The 20,760-nt window shown below is 43.4% G+C and overlaps 1 protein-coding gene across 1 annotated transcript in view; it reads right to left on the bottom strand.

Moving 5' to 3' along the window:
- The window catches only part of DNAH7 (dynein axonemal heavy chain 7), a 261,259-nt gene that overhangs the window by 78,285 nt on the left and 162,214 nt on the right, over positions 1 to 20,760 (bottom strand). Inside the window, exons 39-44 of the mRNA XM_067548990.1 lie at positions 18,678 to 18,897; positions 16,593 to 17,465; positions 7,693 to 7,922; positions 6,262 to 6,592; positions 3,567 to 3,913; positions 766 to 946 (exon numbers count right to left, since the gene is read on the bottom strand). Coding sequence (XP_067405091.1) covers positions 766 to 946; positions 3,567 to 3,913; positions 6,262 to 6,592; positions 7,693 to 7,922; positions 16,593 to 17,465; positions 18,678 to 18,897 — 2,182 coding nt within the window. The remainder of the gene's footprint in view (positions 1 to 765; positions 947 to 3,566; positions 3,914 to 6,261; positions 6,593 to 7,692; positions 7,923 to 16,592; positions 17,466 to 18,677; positions 18,898 to 20,760) is intronic.

Below are 20,760 nucleotides of genomic sequence, written 5' to 3'. Positions count from 1 at the left end.
CTGCTAGGCAACGTTCTGTGGCTTCAGTGTGCTGGGCATACACACACCTGGAATATACAGCTACATCCACTTGAAGAACTTTTGTTCTGTTATTTAAAAATATGCATGTCAACATTTTGTTTTTTTACAGTTAGAACAAATTATTTCGTAAAGTACTGAATTATTGAAAAGTGAAAGAAAACAACCTTTAGAATTCGGTCTTACTACACCTGTATTCTGACCTTTATCAGTTTCTATATCTGACTGCTATTTAGTGACATTACTGGACAAGCAATGAATTCACAAAATTCACAAACACAGATGACATTAACTGGCAATCCTGAATAACTAGGAAGAGTTAACTACATTATAGCAGTCTAGAGGTGATTGTCCAGGTTCATGTAGAGTAAAATTATCAGGGCAGTGTTGGAAAATTTATCACCTAATGATTTCCTTTCTGGATCACCTGATTTCATTTCTGTATCCAGACCTCAAGTCGGATATGTTTGGAAATATTTGGGAGCAATATCAACAAGGAAAATGTGATATTTTGCATTTATGATTCTCATTGTTTTCACATACTTATTGTCCATGCCACACCCACGCTATAATTTTATAATCAACATGAAAGTGAACAAAAATGATGGTAGCCTAAAACTGGGTTTATTCAAGCTTTTGCAGGGTTGAGGGTTAAAGGCGGAAGTGTGAGGGCAAAAAACCTTATTTTTAAACAGCTTTTTCAAAGCGTCAATATTATCAATAGTTTTATCTATGTATATTATATACCTGATTCTCCAGATCAGCCTTCTCCTGCTTCTTTGATTCCAAAGTCTGTTGTAGTATAGCCAGTTTATCCTGAACTTCCTTTAGGGCTGCTTGTTTTTTTCTCAGACCATCCATGGCAATCTTTAGTTCCCCTTCAGCCTGATTCAGCTTTATCTTTTTTGGGGCAACAACTTTTGCCACTCTAAACAAAATAAATTAGTAAATTAAACTGATGCAAATATGCTGTGTGTATATCTATAGCTCTATACCTATGTATATACATTCACACAAGGATTGGCATTAAAAAGCCAACATGTGCCAAATTAGAGAAAACTGCAGTATCTCAGATAACACTTAGTTTGGCAGAAAATGTTAGCTTTTTATATGTCTACTACTGTAGATTTCATGCTTCTATTTTTGTCAATCTTGATTGGCTAAAACAGCAACAACCGATTTAAAACAGTTTTTTGCAATATTTCCTGGAATAACAGGCAATATTTTTTAAAAACGGCAAAAATATCACTCTGTGTATTCAGGTTCATCATGCATCCAAAATCTGAGATAGCTGGGATAGTATACACCTACTTTGTGTAGACACTTTGAGCCAATTTTTTAAAAGCACCTATGGATTTTGTGCCTGAAAAACTGTTTTGCATTAACAAAATTACATTCACAACTGTTTTACACATGCAAATAGATAGTGTTTATCTACTTTATTTGCACACACAAATATCTGCTTTTCACATCTAGGGATCAATTTGTGGGTACAAGTCTTTTTGAGGATTTAAAGTAGTTGCACACACTTTTGTGCATTTTGTCCAATGCTTGAAGATTACTGAAAACACGGCCTTTCATTTTAAAAAACAATTGGCAATTTTAAAATAAAATAAAAATGAACAAGTAATGAGATATTTTCAAGTAATGGCTAGACAGTCATTAGGTGATATTTTACAACTGCTCCCCTTAAAATCATACTAAACCATATCTTCAGTTGGTGTATAGTAGCATACTTCCATTACATACTGCCAGCTGAGGACTTGATCCACTGTTTTTTTGTTTTGTTTTTTTTAAGTTAACCTACAACCTGTCTGCAGACATTTATGATGTATACAGCTGTTCCTTGGTGTGACAGGCTGTACCCCTATGTTCACCCCTTTTACAAGTCTATGATAAATTTTGTACAAAGTATGCCTTGTGAAGTAGCATTTGAAAGCTCATAATTTGCATCAGCAAATTTGCATTATTGCCCTGGTAAAATATGTGTAGCAACACTGTATGTAAAGTTATAAAATTCTACCATATGACATTACTGAGACATCAAGTTTAGAAAAGCAGTCACATACCAGTTCCTCGGAGACAAAAGGCAAACGGATATCTAGGCCAGGTGTCAGCAAAATCAACTGGACTATCACCTAGTTAAGTGGCCATTCTTTGGCAGGAAAAAGGGTGTGAGCTAGAAATTTACATCTTGGCAAAGAAACAGATGCAAGTTCCCATCCACACAGACTTTCTGTCTCCTGAACCCCACCCAGTTGGAGATTATTCTCAGAAAAGAGGAAAAAGTATAGAAGTGGGGAAGAGACACCCCAAGTTATTCCTCCCTTCCTCTCTATCCACAGCAGTCACAACACCAGAAACTGCTTTGGACTCAGGGAGGGATCCTGTCTGAAAGGAATTCAGCCAGTAAAACGGTGAGAGACTTTTGCTCTTAATTCACTTAGCTTGTTAAGTTAGGCATTAGTTGCGTTTTACTTTTATTTTCTTATAACAATTCTGACTTTTACACCTCATTACTTATAATTACTTAAAATCTATCTTTCTGTAGTTAATAAACTTATTTTGTTGCTTTATCTAAACCAGTGTGTTTGGACTGAAGTGCTTGAGATAACAGGATTTGTGCATATAATTTTCTATTAATAAAATGACTAACTTTATATGAGTTTGTGTTGCCCGGGAGAGGGATGAGCAGTATAAAGACACACATTTCTGGCACAAAGTCTGGGACTGGGAATTGCTAGTGTTGCTCTACAGTGTAATTCAAGAGTGGCTGGCCATAGCACTCATACAGTATAGCTGAGAGTAATTTACATGATGGAGGCTGTGTGTAAGCAGACCAGGAGTGGTTGCTCTCATAGTGAAGCAGTGTAAAAGGTACCCCAGGTTGGAGAACTGAGGGAACATAGCTGTTCAACAGTACAGATTGTACCCTGGGGAATGTCGTACTTGGATAGGAAGCTTCAGTAATATGTACTAGTACATTACATTTTGTTACATTTAGTAGCAAAGATTCCTCCTCATCTCAGGCCTTTACTATTTAATTTCAGATTGTAAAATGACTTTAGGCACTTAACTGTGAATTTGATAGATTTATGCAGGCTCTCAGGATGTGTTACAATGGTACCATAAATTGCTGGGGTGACTCAGCACAAATAAGATATAGCAGAAATCAACAAGCTTTTTTCATCAGGGGTAAGCAAATACAAACAAATCCATTTCTAATATGGGTTTAACCCAGTCCTCAGAAACTAACTGAGTCTTTCTTTGACACAGGCATTCTAATACCCTTCTGCTAGGAAGAAAAAACAGAACTAACTCATTGCTTATTGGGGATGTGATATTGCCCCCTGCATCCTATCCAAGGCACCCACATTTGAAAATTAGACGCCATACCTCCCTTTGAACAACTGCCTCACAATCTTTACTAGTGAATATGTCAGACCGGCAAGATATAATTTCCAACAAACTTTAAATCCCTTTTAGTGTTAGACTAGATTAAAATCCTCAGGTGGATATTATTTTTACACAAATGCTTGCTTACTTACTTATCATAGGAATCCATTGCTATGACCCATTTGCACAGACCCTCTGCTGCTGTGGAAGCATTTCGAACCTTGTCTGGTACAAACTCAGGATTTGTGATATATTGTTTCCTGATGACGGCCATGTAAGCTGGAGGAATGTTGTCCTTATCATATTCATGTAGCGATTGCAGAAATCTTATATCACCCAGAACTCTCTTTGCTGGACCCCAGAAATCCTCTATTTTTTTTCCTGAGCCTGATGGATCTGGAATTTTATCTGATTTGATGCCTTTCAGGATGCATATAGCTTCCATAACTAGCTTGACACCAGCAGGAGGACTCTTCATGGACTTCACAACTGTGATATCCTTAAAATAAATGTCATACACATTACTACTTCAGAAATACATTATAAAAGTGGATCTAATGCTATCACAATTATTCTGTTTGTAACAGTACTACTTTTCCATATATGTTTCCTAGACTCGTACTTGGTATTTTAAATTTAATGTGATCTCAGGATCACAGACAAAAATTAATACACGCTATCAAATATATCATATATTCATTTTTAATAGTATCTGTCTTTTAAATCTGCCTGGACCAGTTGGGGGACAATGAGGATAACTGGGGATCTGGAAGAACAAAAATGACATCAGGTGGAGTGTAAGACTCTGCTCTCCCTGGAGCGTGAGGGGTCCTCTCTGCCCAGATCAACGGAGCAGACACAGTTTGTGCTTCAGCTGTGAGAGGCAGAGCTGGTACAGCTGTTGATTGAGGCTCTTGATGGTTGCCTTTTGGTGGTACTGTTGATTTCCAGATAGGCTTGGTTGGTATTGGTGGCAATGTTGCCACCAGAGCATGGTCTGGTACTGAACCGGAACCCTGGACTTAAGGGATTTTTGTCAAGACCCTAAGACTTAGGACGTTCTAAGTCTTTATGGGAGGAGTAGGAAGACTTGTACTTCTTTGAAGTAGATTTAGAAGAGGGTTTCCTCTTGTGTTTATAAGAGTGCTCCCTGCCATAATGACAAGACTGCAATGGAGGATCTATAGGGATAGATTCCCTCACTGCTAAATCAAACCTTGCACCAGGAGGTGAACTCTTTGCTGAGTCAAACCAATGTATGTGGGATGGTCCCCTGGTTTGGGTCCAAGTGCAGCCTCATGGCATTTTCCATTATGTGCTTCTCAAAGTGCAATTCCCACCCCTCATGGGTACGACTGGGGAAAGAACAGTAGATATCTCACCTTTCTGCAATGTGAGTTTCCCCAAGGCAATATAGGTAGCTTTGATGGTTGTCACTGACTTGGAAGGAGCATGGGCAAGAAACTCAAATTTGGAAGACAAGAGTCCTGGATACAGTCCAGTACCCATATCAAGGTATGGGAGGAGTGGGGTTGGAATTCTCCAGGATGGGAAATCTATCAAACTATAAAACTTAGCTAAAACTAATGGATAAAATTCTAAAAACTATTTACAATAAATATATATATATATATATATATATATATATATATATATATATGAATTTACAGGTTGAAGAATAAAGGAAGACTAATTTCAGACACTGGAGTTTCCAACCCAAGCCATGCAGCAGTAAGAAGGAACTAGAAGGGCGGTTGGTCTGTTCCATTCTTTATCTCCTCAGTTGGAGTCACAAGCAGAACAAAGGTGCATGTGTGGACCAACAGATGCTGCTCTCAAAGTTCTCTGATTCTGGGCACATGGAGAGCAAAGTGTACCTACAGAGAAATTCACATAGGGACCAGCACTCAAAGAAGAATGTTGTTTTCTTGGAATTATTCTCAGCCACATGGATCTACCATGGAAGGATGGTCTTCACTAGAACCTCTATACTGACATGAGAGTGGGGATAAGGATTCACTTAATCCCCTTTGCACTGGGCAAAAATCTGGAGTTCCATAAAGGAGCATTAAAAGCCCCAGTTCTGGTTGGAGGAGGATTCCCTAGCACAAGCACTGTGGAAAATTGCCCTCCAAAGACCCTCTTGCAAGTCCTGACATAGTAAGGGTGTGTGCTGGAGGCAGAGCCACAGCCTGCAGCACTGCAGAAATTCCAGGCATAGCTTTGGCTCACAGAGTGGCTGTTGTCATTTAGACTGATCCCCAGGGCTATCTAAATTATGTCTGGGACCTCTCTCTCCCCAGCACCAGAGCAGCTAGGGACAGCAGAAGAGTGACATAAAGCCACCTTAGCCCTCACTACCTCCCCTTGAGTTGTAAGTTAAAGGCGCAGCACAGAATTTCAGCCTCTGTTTCTAGTCTGTGAAAGAATAGATATCTATGTGAATATATTGAAACAAATTGCAAGGCAATATGCAGTTTTACTTAGGAAGAAGCAGATTCTTTTTAACCTGTCACTTGTTGATTCAGAATATTGTTATGTTTTACATTTTTAAATGGCTACAGTGAGAAATCTATGATTTTACACCTCCTGAGCACGTAAGTATTGTAGTTCACTAGCTTATGTTATAGCAGTCCACACAGGGGTGAAAATAAAAGAATACCTTGATTTTGAAATGGAAATGTTTTAAGAAATTTCAAATGCTATAAAATTATGCAACTTAATGTGAAATCTGACCATTAATAGCTATGCAGGCAGCATAGTTACTATTTCTTTGAAGGCAGACATGGTTTGTTTTTGTTAGTTTGAATACCTGGTCAATGTGTCAATATGTACATTTAGATTTACCTGTGCAGTAAGAGTGTCAAGAGCAGCCAGAGCACTTTCCAGAATGGGCAAGGCTTGTGCCAAATCAGCATCACATTCATCTTTGATTGCTTTTGCAGCCATAGCTTGCTCGTTTGCCACAGCTTCATCAGCTTTCACTATTTTTTCAGTTTTAGCTACTTCCAAGGACTCCTTTTCAATAATCAACATCATCTCATCGACTTGTTTGCTAGCTTCCTTTAGCTGAGGCTGTAGGGCTTCCAGCTCATACTGCATTGAAGCCACCTGTGATGCGGCAGAGTTCAGTTTCTCCAAGCCAACTTCATATCTTCTTTTCATTTTCATCACCTCACTAAAAGTAACATCAAGCAGTGCTTAATTTTCCAGACATTTTTATCAATATATTGTCACTTTTTCTTAGCCCATTCCCGAAATTTCTAATTTCACACCATTCTTAAAATTCAAACACCTGTCATGTTGTTTTATTTCTCCATCAGATGGACCTGATTCTCATTTACACTAAGACTCCTTTACACCACGTCGGTAATCTACAAGTGCCTTAAAGGTAAGAAAACTGACAAGTGAGTGATCAAGGCTGGCTTTGTTGGATGAACAGATGAGGAGGCAGGGGGTGACAAGATAAGAAACAAGAGTGGGAAAGTAGATGGGAGCAGAGTTACGAAGGCACTTAGGAATGAGAAGTCGGAATGTGATGTGATGGAGGAGGAGCCACTAGAAGGACACAGAGAGGGGATTGCATGATCAGGAAGATTATTTTATCAGCAAGTATTTTATATGGAACTGAGGGGAGTAATCTGTGCATTGAGAAGAGTAATCTGTGCATCAGGAAGTTCAGAGAAGAGGAGGAGATTGAACTAGACAAAGAAGAAATAATGAAGTTCTTGACAAGTAGGAATTGAAACTTCCTATTCTTTTTACTAAGGTCATGAAAGAGTCTTCTGACAGTAATGCCTTTGAGTCACTACTGATCTAGGCAAACTGGTGACCTAGAGGAATATCCCTAGATTCTGTGTGCCTAACTAAGCCTCTCCCTTCTCCTCAGAGCTTATATACAGTCCCAGAGACCTAAGCCTCCAACTGTCCTGCAAGAAGGGCATGTCTTTATATAGTAATTCAGTGTTACTCAGTGGTATTCATCCTGCAGAACAGGTGTAATTTCAAGGGTCTGGGACTGCATCAGAAGAAAAAAAAAGATATTTTGAAGTATCAATAGGCAGTAACTTAATCATGAACACAGGAACTGATCTTAATGGGATACAAGATTTAAAATGTGTCTAATAGCTCTTTAGTCCATTGACTGCAAATGTAACCAAGGAATGGCTATCTGAGTATATGTAACTTTGTTTTAATAGATTAGCTACACAAATTATTACATGTAGAAAACAACATTTTAAGAGAACTTGGTGCAAAGTGCATATTATACATCCTTACGTGCGTTTCTTTTCCAGTAAGGTTTTGAATGTGGAGATTAATTCCAGGTATGAGGTAGGTGTAACATAGTTGTGTCTTTGTAGCTCCGTATGGAACAAATCAGACAAAGCAATGGTAGAAGTGTGAAAGCTTTTACACATATCAATACAGCCTTCGCGTGTTGCCTCTGACATTTCAATATCTTCCAAGAAACGAGAGGCAACGGCTTGCAATGCATCTTCAGGCCATGTCTTAATTAGAATAAACAACGTATTACTTCACCTATCATAGAAATAGTTATTACATGGAGAGCTTTTCATTTGTACACTCACATAAAAAAGGAAAACCTAATATAGAATAATCCCAGTTTTCTGAAGGGTTTTCCCACAACGTGAAACTTCACGAAAATGGGGCTCTGAATAAGTAGGATGGGTGCAGTGCAGGGTACATAGTGTTGCTATAGAAGATCTAACCAACCTTTGATTAAATGGAAGTTAGATAATTGGGGTTTTACTGTGAAAAATTAAAAGACCCAAATTCTGCCTTTGGGCATGAAGGGCAACTCCCACTAAGGTCAAAGAGAGTTGCCAGTGCTCAACCAAGGCAAACTTTCCCTCTATTCATCCAATAAGCAAAAGCACAGTATGTTGCTAATTTGTCAGAATTTTATTAAAAGAAACACTTATATGCTCTCTTCACATACGCTTTCCATGTAAAGAATGACTACATTGTTTAATGAAAACTTATTTTTAGGGAAAAAAAATCCTGAATTTTGTTTAAACATCAAAATTTACTGCAGAGAATAACTGCTTTGCTGTTTCTATAAAAGGTAAAACTGTCTTTTAAAAACATATTTAGTTTGACATTGATTTCCAAAACTTTTAAAGATGGATAAAAGATGAACAAATAGAATTCAAATATAAACTGACTCCATAAAAGTGTCACCGTGGGATTCTTGGTTAATTGTTTTTTTTCTGATTTCCATATCACCAACACTGAGCTTACAAGTAAAAAATTGTCTTTTTTCTAACTGCTAATATTACAAACTCAAGTTGGACCCTGCAAATCCAGCTGGATTCTTTCCTTCTTGAACAGCATATCCATAATAAAGATTTTGCTAGCAAAATTAGGCTCTCAGTAAAACCTCTGCAACCCCATTTTCTTCAAACTACCTCTGTGTAGCATTTAGAGGGTTTGGAGAGGTGTAACTGACTGGCGATTAGTAAACAATATTGCTGAGAATGCACAAGATGGAATAATAATCTCTTAGTAGTTTTAACTCTTCATGGCTAACAGGTGCAAGAAGCAGTAAAATCTTATATTAATTACTACAAGCAAAAGATATGACTGACGCACAGGGAGAAGGCTTATTAAGTAAAGAATTGTCATGTTTACAGTCACTTTTCAGAACAAAATCACACTTTAAACAGAAGTCTATAAACCCGCAACTGCAAAATGTGGAATTGCACAAGAAAATAACACCAATATACTCAATCCTTAGACTGAAATATGAAAATGTATTGCAGTACACACAAACAGATGCCTGGCTTTCTGAATATGTTGAAGTTGGATGCTATCCTTTATTAAGATTTATTTTTAATTTAATTAGTATCATGAGAAAACTAAACTCGTAACTTTTATAGAGGGCTGACTGCTTACCTAGCAAAATGAAGAATCTAAGAGGAACTTATCACACTAATATCAGTTTGTACTTACACTTTTTGCTCTCCTAATTGTGGAAAAAGGATGAGTGAATGATCACATACTAATTATGCCTCAATTGTTCCTGTGTAAATAGAACTCACAGAATTTTCTATTGCCACAAACCTGAAAAGACTAACTGATATGATTAACTTTATACATGAGTAATCATGTTCCATTGATTACTCACTTAGAAAAAGTTAAACACGTGTGTAAGTAAGTCTTTTCAGGATTGTGGCTTATATGTGCATGCACCCTGCAGTCACAAATTACAGAGCTGTAAATACTAAACAGTATTTTGATGTGAATATTTAAAAATATGTTTTCAGTGGCAGATCTGCATGACAAAGTTAGAGCAAGCTATTCTGGGTTACAGCTCTGATTCTTCACTTCTTAGAATACAGTAGGTCAAAAATGAAACATGTTGAGTTTGTCAGTATCCAACACAGCAGCAATTAAAAACACACACTACTTTGGAGAGATTCAGCAACTTCTGTTTTGTTTGTTAGCTTTTAATATCACACATTAAAACATTTATTCATATCAAAATATCAATATTTTAGAGAATTTCATAAATTCCACAATTCATAAACTACTTCTCAAATGTAAATATATGATTTATTAATTGACTGCAAGCTGGCAAAATTAATGAATTCCTTTCAATTTAAATGCACTCATCACTGTGCTTGCTCTGTTCCTTACTGTAGATGTCCCCCCCCCCCATGTAGGGGGCAGCACCTGGGGCTCTCCCTCTGGGTCCATCTCAGAGGGAGACCACCCCTCCCGGCTACCCACCGCGCCGGGAAGCAGTCTCAAGCCCTCCAACCGGGCGAGCAAGCAGTCTTTAGCCTCCAGACCTTGACAGGGCGGGCGAGCAGGCAGTCTTTCGCCCCGGCCCTTGGTAGGACAAGTGAGCAAGCAGTCTTTCGCCCCGGCCTTTGGCAGGGCGGGCGAGCAAGCAGTCTTTCGCCCCGGCCCTTGGCAGGGCTCTAGTCTTTAGCCGGGAGAGTCAATAGTCTAGGGTTCGGGGGCCAGGGAAGGCCGGCAGAAGTACACGAGAGCGCTCAGGACCGTAGCGGGGTGAGCAGCTGTCTGAGGCCAGCTCTTAAGCAGAGCAGGGCAGGTAATGCGGGGTAGGTTCTGGCGGTAGCCGCTATCCACCCTAGGTCAGGGTGAGGGAAAGGGGGCGGGGGACGCAGGCCCACCCGTCTCCACTGCGTCCCAGCCCAGGGTCCTGTCAGTGACGGGGTGTCCTGTCAGTGACAGGGTGTCCCGTCACTGTGTCGGTGGGGCTCCAGCCGAAATGCGCCGACTCACTGAGAGCCGCAGCTCAGCCGGACCACAGTCGGCTTCCCTGGGCTCTTTCCTCCCACCCTCCGCTTAAAGTACCTGGGCTCCGTCACGTTCGCTTGGGTCGCTGGGTTCGGGGGTGTGAGGGAGTCCCATGAGTCCTTCCCCATCCGCTGGTGGCAGCTCCGGAAACTGCATGTGTTCTTCAGCGGAGGGCAGTTCCTCCAGCCCCCAGGCAGTGGGTAGGGCTGGCAGGTTCTCCGGGTCCCAGGCAACAGACCACTCAGATCGGTCTCCCTCCGGGACCCAGGAGGCAGGCGGCTCGGACCTGTCCTCCTCCGGCTCCCAGGCAGCAGGCAACTCGGGCAGGCCTTCTTCCGGCTCCCAGGCAGCCAGCAGCTTGGGCAGGCCTTCCTCTGGCTCCCAGGCCGTGGATAAGACCGGCCGCTCCCCCACAGCGTGGGCCTCTGGTCTGGTTCTAGGTGGGAGCCCCAGGGGAGAGGTGTCCTTTTCCCTTGGCCGTCCCTGCCTGACTGAACTAGCAGGCCTGTGTTTTAAAGGCCTGGCTCCGCCCCCCTGCTTCTGGTCAGGTGGTGTCCCTTTGGCTTCTAAAGGCCTGGGCCCACCCACCTGCTTCCAGACAGGTGATGTCCTTCTGGGCTCTAACAGCCAGGGTGGGTTTGGGTCTCCCTCTGGGTCCCTCTCAGAGGGAGACCACCCCTCCCGGTTACACCCCACCCCCTCAAGTCCAGTTCCCAGCCTCCAGGGCTGGTCTCGTCCAGTACCCCTAAGCAGGACAGCGCGTCCGCATTCGCATGTTGCTGGCCCGCTCGGTGCCGCACTGTAAAGGCGAAGGGCTGGAGGGTCAGGTTCCAGCGTATAAGGCGGGCATTGGTGTCCCTCATCTGGTGTAGCCACTTCAGGGCCACGTAGTCCATTACTACTATGAAGGTACTGCCAAGCAGGTAGTAGCGTAGGGCCTCCATGGCCCATTTTACGGCCAGCACTTCCTTTTCATCCACTGAATACCGTTGCTCCCGGGAGAACAGCTTCCGGCTTATGTACAGTACGGGGTGCTCTTCCCTGTTGATCTCCTGAGACAGGACAATGCCCAGTTCCACTGTTGAAGCGTCTGTCTGTACAATAAAGCCCTTCTCAAAATCAGGGCTATATAGCACCAGTTCCTGGCAGAGCGCGTCCTTGAGAGCCTGAAACGCCCTCTTGCACTGTGGGGTCCAGCGGACACGTACCGGCTTGGTCTTTGTCAGGAGATTAGTCAGTGGGGCTGCCATGGTGGCAAAGCCAGGGATAAATCGCCGATAGTAGCCCACTAGCCCCAGGAACTGTCGGACCTGCCGCTTGGTGGTTGGGGGGGTTGCCCCCTTATTGCCTGGACCTTCCCAACCAGCAGTCGGACCACTCCTTGTCCTAGGGTGTATCCGAGGTAGGTAGTTTCTCGCCACCCGATGCAACACTTCTTTGGGTTCACAGTTAGGCCCGCATCCCATAGGGCTCTGAGAATGGCCACGATGTGGTTGAGGTGCTCTTCCCAGCATTGGCTGTACACTACCACATTGTCTAGATAGGCGGCCGCATACTCGATATGGGGCTGCAGGAGCCGGTCCATCAGTCTCTGGAAGGTTGCGGGGGCCCCGTGTAAACCGAAGGGCATTCTCATAAACTGCTAGAGCCCCTTGGGCGTGGCAAAGGCTGTTTTTTCTTTAGACCCCGGCTCCATGGGTATTTGCCAATAGCCTTTAGTTAAGTCAAGGGTCGAGATGTACTGGGCCTCCCCAAGCGGCTCGAGGAGTTCGTCAACCCGGGCCATGGGATATGCGTTGAACCTAGAAATCAGGTTGACCCGTCGGAAGTCAATACAAAACCAGTGAGATCCATCCGGCTTGGGGACCAGGACAATGGGGCTCTGCTACTCACTCTTCGAGGGCTCAATCACGCCAAGTTCCAGCATGGTCTTCACTTCCTCCTCTATGGCCTCTCACAAGTGTCGCGGGAGGGGCATGGCTGGCGACCGAACCACCTTCCCCGGGTTCGTCTGAATGCAGTGGTGTACCAGGGTGGTCTGGCCAGGCCTTGCCGTGAACATCCGGGAGAAGGCCCTCAGGAGGCAACAGGCTTGCATCCGCTGTTCCTCGGTGAGGCCTTCACCCAGTGTGGGTTCCTGCTGGTCACCTGGGTATGGGGGGGTCGCAGTCCCAGCTCTGGTTCTGGGGGATAGGGCGCGATCATGAGGGCCTCCCGTTCACGCCAGGGCTTCAGGAGGTTCACATGGTAAATCTGCAGGGCTTCCGGCGATTTGGTTGATGGACCTCGTAGTAGACGAGGCCGACCTATCGTGTAACCTCAAAGAGGCCCTGCCATCAGGCCAAGAGCTTAGATTCCTCCGTGGGGAGGACAACGAGAATGCGATCCCCGGGCTGGAAGGTCCGAGAGCAGGAGCCCTGGTTGCAGGTGTTTGCCTGAACCCGCTGGGCATCCCGGAGATTCACCTAGGCCAGCTCCCCGGCCTGGGCTAACCAGACCCACAGCGTCAGGACGTATTGGAGTAGCCCTTGGTCCCGGGGTGGCTCCTGCTCCCAGGTTTCTCTCACGGGGTCTAGCAGGCCCTGCAGTTGTCACCCATACAGCAACTCAAAGGGGGAGAAGTTAGTGGAGGCCTCTGGAACCTCCCGGATGGCCAGGAGGAGAGGGGGGAGCAGTTGGTCCCAGCGGCGGAGTTCGTCCGGCGAAAACTTGCGCAGCATCCCCTTCAACGTTCGGTTAAATCTCTCCACCAGGCTGTCTGGGGATGGTAGACCGAGGTCTGTAATTTCTTTATTCCCAGGATGCCGCAAACCTTCCGGAGCGAACGGGAGGTGAAATTGGTCCCTTGGTCTGAGAGGATCTCGCGGGGCAGTCCCACCCGGGCAAAGATCTTTAATAGCTCCGCGGCCACTGCCCATGCCATGGCATTCCTGAGGGGGATGGCATCCGGGAAGCGGGTCGCATAATCCATTATGACCAGGATGTACCGAAATCCAGCGGCACTCTTGGGAAGGGGTCCCAGCAGGTCCATTGCAACCCTCTCAAAGGGGGTTCTGACCATGGGAAGAGGTACGAGGGGAGCTCTGGGCATGCCCAGGGGAGCCGCCAGTTGGCATTCGGGGCAGGAGGCACAATAGTCTTACACCTCCTGCCTAATCCCAGGCCAATAAAAGTGGGTCAGGATCCGGGCGAGGGTCTTGTCCAGCCCCAAGTGGCCAGCCGCGGGGACATCATGGGCCAGTCTGAGCATGGCCCGCCAGTAGAGTCTTTGTACCACAAGTTGAGCTTGGGGCTCCCAGGTCCGGGGGTCTCGCTCCACGCGGTATAACTGGACCACTCGCAGCTCGAACCAGGGCCACTGGTCGGCTTGGTTGGGGCGGGTTGCTACCCCATCCTCGAAGGTGAGCTGCTCATATGCATGGCGGAGTGTGGGGTCGTTTCGCTGGTCCTGGCTAAAGTCTCCCAATGGGGTCGCTGGCGGGCCTTCCCTGCCCGGTGTGCTGTGGCCCTCAGGTCCCACCGCGGTGGGGTCGCCAGGTGCTCCAGGGGTCATCGGAGCTCTTGGACCTTCCAATTCTAGGGGTTCTCCCCACAGGGCGGCCCCCAAGAGTGCTGTTCGCCCAGAGCTTTCTCGGTGTGCGACCGCCTGGAGGACTTGGGTGAACCCGGGCCAGTCCCGACCAAGGATGAAGGGTGGGGTAGTCTGGCAGCTACCCCGACTTGCACCACCTGGGTCGCTCCGGCAATGGTGAGCTGGAGCGGGCAGGTGGGGTACTCTCTCAGGTCCCCATGAATACAACGCAGGTGGACTCGCTCTTGGGTTCGCTGGCCTGGGGGAATCAGTTCAGGGCAAACCAACGTCTGCCCACATCCGGAGTCAACAAGGGTCTGCACCTGCCGACCCGGGAGCCTTATGGGGATCGTTATGGTGGGCCCGAGGTGTCTCCGGGCTTGTCCCTCCCTGGTGCAGACCAGGCTCAAGAAGCAGTCCATCCGGGAGCAGTCTCGCTGCAGGTGGCCTAATTGGCCACAGGTGAAGCAGGGGCCGATCTCGGGGCGTCCTCAGAGGAGACCACCCCTCCTGGCTATACTTACCAGCAGTAAGACTATGCGCTAGTAAACAGGATCCTGCAGAAAGGTCTATATCTATATATCTACTTGTGTAAATAACTGATGTTAAAACTGGAAAATAAATATTTTCATTTTCTACACACACTTAAACTTAACCGTAAAAATTGTTTTTCACCACTTCAAAGGGTTGTGAAAAATACTTTCCTATTAAACTTTCTCTGGGATTCAGGGTGAAAGAATCCTCCACCTCCAAAGAAAAACAGGATTTTGGTATTTTTAAAAGACTAGTCAAAACATGCCTAGAATTTACCATTCTTCTCCCTTTGAGCTGTACAGGTGTGTTAGTGTAACCCAAGGACTGGAGAATTTTCTGAAGGCTGTAAAGCCCCAAGGAAGGAGAAAGAATAGGATCAGACTAGGGAGTTGTGGAATGTGAAAGATGGGAGCTTATTTGCATGAGCTCTCTCTCTCCCCTAGACAGCTTACAACTCCTTCCCATGTTCTCAAGAAGAGCAAGGAAAGAAGAGCTATATCAATCCAGCCCTTCCCTCTCGCCCAATCCTCTTCCCTTTCTAGGGGAGCAAAATCCTTTGCTCCAAGAGGGACTTGGTGAGGGAACAAAGAGGCTGAGTAGGTATATAACTCTTTTTTCTATCCCATCCAGGTGCCACCTAAGAGCCCACCATGGCAGGAAGTAGAGAGGCCAGCAGCAGCCCTGCCTGTAGCAGGAAAGAGGAAGAAGGGAGATTTGAAGCTCAGGCAGACTGTTTCCTCAAGCAGTTAAATGGGCTGCTGCTCTTGCTGTCCATTCCCACCAGCCCCCACTCCCTGCTGAGACCATGACATGTTTTTTTGGAAGCGTGGGAGTTTGTTCACAGGTCCCTTCCAACAGATAAAAAGGCATGTGAGAAGGGAGCTTTACCTGGCCTCATTCTATTTATCTTTTTGGGGATGGGTATCAGTGCCTGCTCCTTGACTATTGGTCTTCTGAGAAACACAGATGGCTGTCCTGCCTCCTTTACCGCCATTTCTGCTGGATTTTAAGGGCAGCAGAATATTGCCTTAATAGGGTCAAATGATCCAGTCTTTGATCTTTAGCAATCAAAATGCATATTGCTGTGATGAAGTTCTAAAGTCTTCTTTCAAATGTCATTAGAATATGGCAGGATTTATTTCTCAGAGGGGAACTTTGGGAAACCCCCACATTCTTCCCTTTGTACATAGATTTTTTAAAATATACTTACTGGTTATAACTTACTCTGACCCCCTTCTCTTTAAAATGAGGTTCAGGGACACAGCAATGATAAGTCTGAATTTCCTAACTTGTGTGATCAAATTCGGAAGCTTACTGTTAGTATAATGTAGATATTTTGTACATAACAACAGATAATAGTATTTTGCAAGTTAGTAGGAAAGAAGGTCATGCTTGGGATTGGGAGATTTCTGATATTTTGCCAGACCATATCAGACTCAAAATTTTTTGAGTACCTGGTAAATCATCACTGAGATTTTGCAAGCCAAGTACATTGGGTATTTCATTTTCTAATTTCTACAGTACTGTGTTCACTTAGATATTAATCTTAGTGGTTGTGACATTCTGGGCACAATCTTGCCCTTATTTATACCTTGTGCAACCCCTCAGAAGTCATTAGGGCAGATTATCACCATCTAATTCTAGGAAAATCCAGAATACGTTTTAACTGTTAATTAACAGAATTAAAGAGAAAACTATTTTATGTGAAAAGAACTGAGGGCATATTTCTAATAATACATGTGGAGTGTCCATCAGAAAATGTGTACATTCTAAAGAACTTTACCTGAAACCAGTCAAGGGTGCAGCAATTAACAAGGGCTGGAAATTTTCGAAGGCGATTACGAAAAGCGTCCCCAATGGGACTCATTGCCAATACTACATGGAGCTGGTCTCGACAACGATCAATGAACATGTTAAAAAGAGCGATGAGGCTGCCATCAGTTTGCTTTGTTTTATCTCGCTGACGGTCTATCTGACGCATTCGTTCACAAATTTCTTGTTTCTCATCTACTGCAAAGAGGTTTGGTACTTCCCCTGCATTTAGTAAGTTGTTAATGTCCTCTAAAAATGACTCCTTCTTTATCTGAGAATCAGTGAACAAGAAAACTCCTTGCATCTCACCCTCAGTAGATTTCCTTAGGATGACTTTCAAGTCTTCGTGCCACTCATTGTTACCATAGCTCTTAGATATTTCAACCTGAAAAAGTGTATAATCAGCCATATGTGCTGCTAATCGAGTGAGGGACTGCCGGCCACTGCCTCCGACACCAACTAGAAGGGCATGGCTGCGAGGCTGTTTCAGAATTCGTGAAATTCTGCAGACGTGTTCAATAGCAAATCGGAACATGACAAGTTGCATAGGTTTTTTGCTCATGTTATTAAATTCTTCCAAGTGGCTTTCTACAACTAATCTCAATGTGTCCACATCATTAATCTCCCTGTAGTTGGTGTCCTCTCGTTTGGGGTCATGAAAGTCACAAAACATCAGGCTACGTAAGTCATCCTCTTCCACCTTGCCATCATAATTGAAGTCCAGGTTCTGGAAAAGTTCATGAAAGTCTTCATTTAAATGACTTTTCACTACTTCTTGGATATACCCAACAAGCCAGGCTCGATCTGCATTATCCACTAAGCGATCATAGTACACTCTAAGAACCTGCATGATAAAAAATAATGTAATAGTTTTAGTAGTTGATGCTAACATTCCATTCATTTTATACTGACATTAATCAAAGTTAAACTATATATATATATGAATGAAAAAAATGGTTTCAAAGTGCAAATTCTCTTAAATTCACATACAATGAAAATTAAAATAAATATTCAGAAGCAATTGAAATATTTAAGTCTTTTATCTTCTAAATGAAAGCTAAGCTCTTATATGGGAAAATAACACATTTTCCACGTACTGTATGTATGCTTTTTAACGGGAGGTGGCCAAACTGTGGTTTGTGAGCTGCATGCAGCTCTTTTATAGTTAAAGTAGGGCTTGAGGAGCTCCCTATGCCCCCACCATTCTCTGCCTGCCAGACTGGGGTGGGGAAGTTGGAGCTTCTGCCCTGTGGCAGGGTGGTTGGGCTAGAGGATTCTGCCCAGTGGGGCAGGGGGGTTCAGGTGGTCAGTAAATTTCACTAACCCTGCTTTATAAAATATATTCAAAATACAAATATATTTAAAGAGTGGCAGGTATCACTATCCTTACTTTTATGTATAGTCAGAATAAATTAAATACCAGACTTGGTTTATTTTTGCTTTTTCTTCCTGTTTCTAAATAAATGAGTTGACTCCACTCCCCTAATCAGTTAGCTTATGATGTTATCATTAGGGGAGAGGTAGCCACAGTTGCTGAAGACAAAAGACTCAGGAGTTCCTACCAAAGAGGACCAATAGGGAGAGACGAACAAGAACATGTTCTTTCCCCACCCAACCTTCCAATGACTCTGGATCACTGCTGGTTCTCTTCCCACTGACACTTTGTTCTGCCACTGGTAGGGAGAAAAGAGGAAATGGAGGTAGGTGTACTGTGCAATCATTTATGGCAGAAGATGTAGCCTGGATAATTGTGAATGGAAGGAAAGGAACCCACAAAACAATCCATTAAGATATGATTCAGACTTTAAACAAGTTTGAGAACCTCTGCCTGTAAAATATACATAATTAAAATCCCATTTCTAGCTACCAAAAAGGTTACACCTTGTGACTATGGCATCATTACATAGCTTTAGTCATAGCTTTTACATCATAGCTATGAAATAAGATAATTCCATTAAATTATATTACTAAAGAAAAATAAATTTCCAAATACAACTCTGGATCTTCAATCATTTATCATAAATATCATAAAATTTATTAGTAATATGAGATTTACCTCATGAACCCAAAGACGTTTTATCATTCTTACAGATTCTGTTGTTTCAGGTCTTGATAGACAAACACCTTGAATAACACGGGAGAAATCACGGAGGTTGAACAAGTAGTGAGATTTGGCTGGAGTGGGCAGCAGATTCTTCATAGCTTCTTTATACACAGCCATGGTACCGTTAATAATTTGTGGTGTCAAGTCCAAATATTCTGATAGGAAGTTATAACTGATAAATTAAAGAAAGTGCTAAGAATAAAATGATTTTCACAGTTCCATCATACTAAAAATATATACTTAAATTCTGGTTCATTTCTCAATGCCAATTTTTAGTCTCAAGGTGATACTTTCTTATAGACAATTCTATAAATTCTACTGTTCTTGCTGGATTCATGGAGTTTCCAGTGAAGTCAGCTTATGAATCAAAACTAAAAATTGTAGAAAATAGTGAGGATTCTACCACTTCTTTTTATTATTATTGCTGTGGTGATGAGCGAACTGTTATAATCAGGGCTTTCCCAATTTTCTGATACATCTTGGTGTTTCAATAGCACCTAGCTGAAACTTTTATAAATTGCCCTGTAGTTTGAGACTTAAAACTGGTTTAAATATGTGAAAATCCTTTGCAGTAAGTCAAACTTATCAGATTCAGGGATGGTAACAACCCAATGAGCTTCTCTTCCCAGGAACAAAGGAACAGGTGACAGGGCAGCTTCTGTGCTGCAACTTTTAAAGGACACAGCACAGAAAGTGAAATCCTGAAGAAGCAGGCACAAAGTGGCTTTCAGCTAATTGTCTGGAAGCCACTTGGCCACTGCTAGAGCAGCATACACAGGCTTCAGGGCATGCTATAATAAGGCCATATCTAGATATGTCACTGCCCTTAAGGCAAATGATACCCGCTATGATTATCTGTTAATGACATCTCTCTGATACAACTAAGGCACCATTTGAAGTTATTGGGCCACTTAAGTGAAGAAAAGTAACAGAAAAAGAAAAAAATATTTGCTTGCTTATAAGGCAAAGACAATTAAAGAGAGCTTTCAGAGGTAGAAAACTATTTTTATTTTTGCAAAATTCAAGATTTTTCACAGAAAAGAAAGTTTTCCATTTTAGCCCAAGACAGTTGTTTTTGTTTGCAAATATTATATATTTTCATACATTTTTCATTTTTTTCATTCTTCATTTTTCATACATCCGCAAGAAAGCTGAGAGAGAAAGCTGGCAAGGGCCAGGACCAGGGAAAAGCTGGTACATAGCAGGTCTCCTGGCGGAAAGGGAAGAGTTGATGTTTATGTTCCTCCAGACTTGTTTTGGACTTTGAGTGACTCAGAAAGGGTAGAAGTGTAAGTGACCTAGCCAGAGAGTCACTGCAACCCAGAAGACATTGGAGAGTGGGCACAGCAGCAGAACACCAGCTGAGAAACTGAGGCTAAGTACCAGAGGGGTAGCTGTGTTAGTCTGTTTTTAGTAAAACAGCGAGAGTCCTGTGGCACCTTAAAGACTAACAAATTTATTTGGGCATAAGCTTTCGTGGGCAGAAATTCACTTCGTCGGATTTCTACCCACAAAAGCTTATGCCCAAATAAATTTGTTAGTCTTTAAGGTGCCACAGGACTCTCGCTGTGAGGCTAAGTAGTTACTTGTAATGTAGGGAAATATCCCTCCCTCCATCCTTGATCACCACAGAAACTGCTCAGACTCTCATTTTAGTGTCCATGATATATAATTCATTCAAATCTCCTTCATCAACACCTCTACAGTGCAATACAACTTTTCTAATATCTATGACCTATTGCCTTCAGCCCTTAGTTCATCAGGATCCTGAGAGGAACAAAAATCTCCCTTCTTTGGGATCTCCTTCAGTCTGGGCACAGCTCGTGTTTTTCCACCTTCCCTCCAACACTTTTTTCCTGCCTTTTCTGAAGCTATTAAACTGATAGGCTAATTAGTTCCTTAACTTACCCAGCCTCTGCATCTTAATTCCTCAATCAGCCATTGCTGGGAAAATTAACTGAGACCACAGAGATCAGAGTGCCAACCCATCTGCTTGGCCTCAGAACTCTGTCACACACCTTCCTCCCATTACCTA

Source organism: Emydura macquarii, unplaced genomic scaffold (assembly GCF_026122565.2).
Source record: "Emydura macquarii macquarii isolate MOO-44397 ecotype Brisbane River unplaced genomic scaffold, CSIRO-AGI_Emac_v2 contig_1253, whole genome shotgun sequence".
Lineage (NCBI taxonomy): Eukaryota > Metazoa > Chordata > Testudines > Chelidae > Emydura > Emydura macquarii.
Note: the sequence above shows the minus strand (reverse complement) of the source record. Positions and strands in the feature narration are given on the sequence as shown.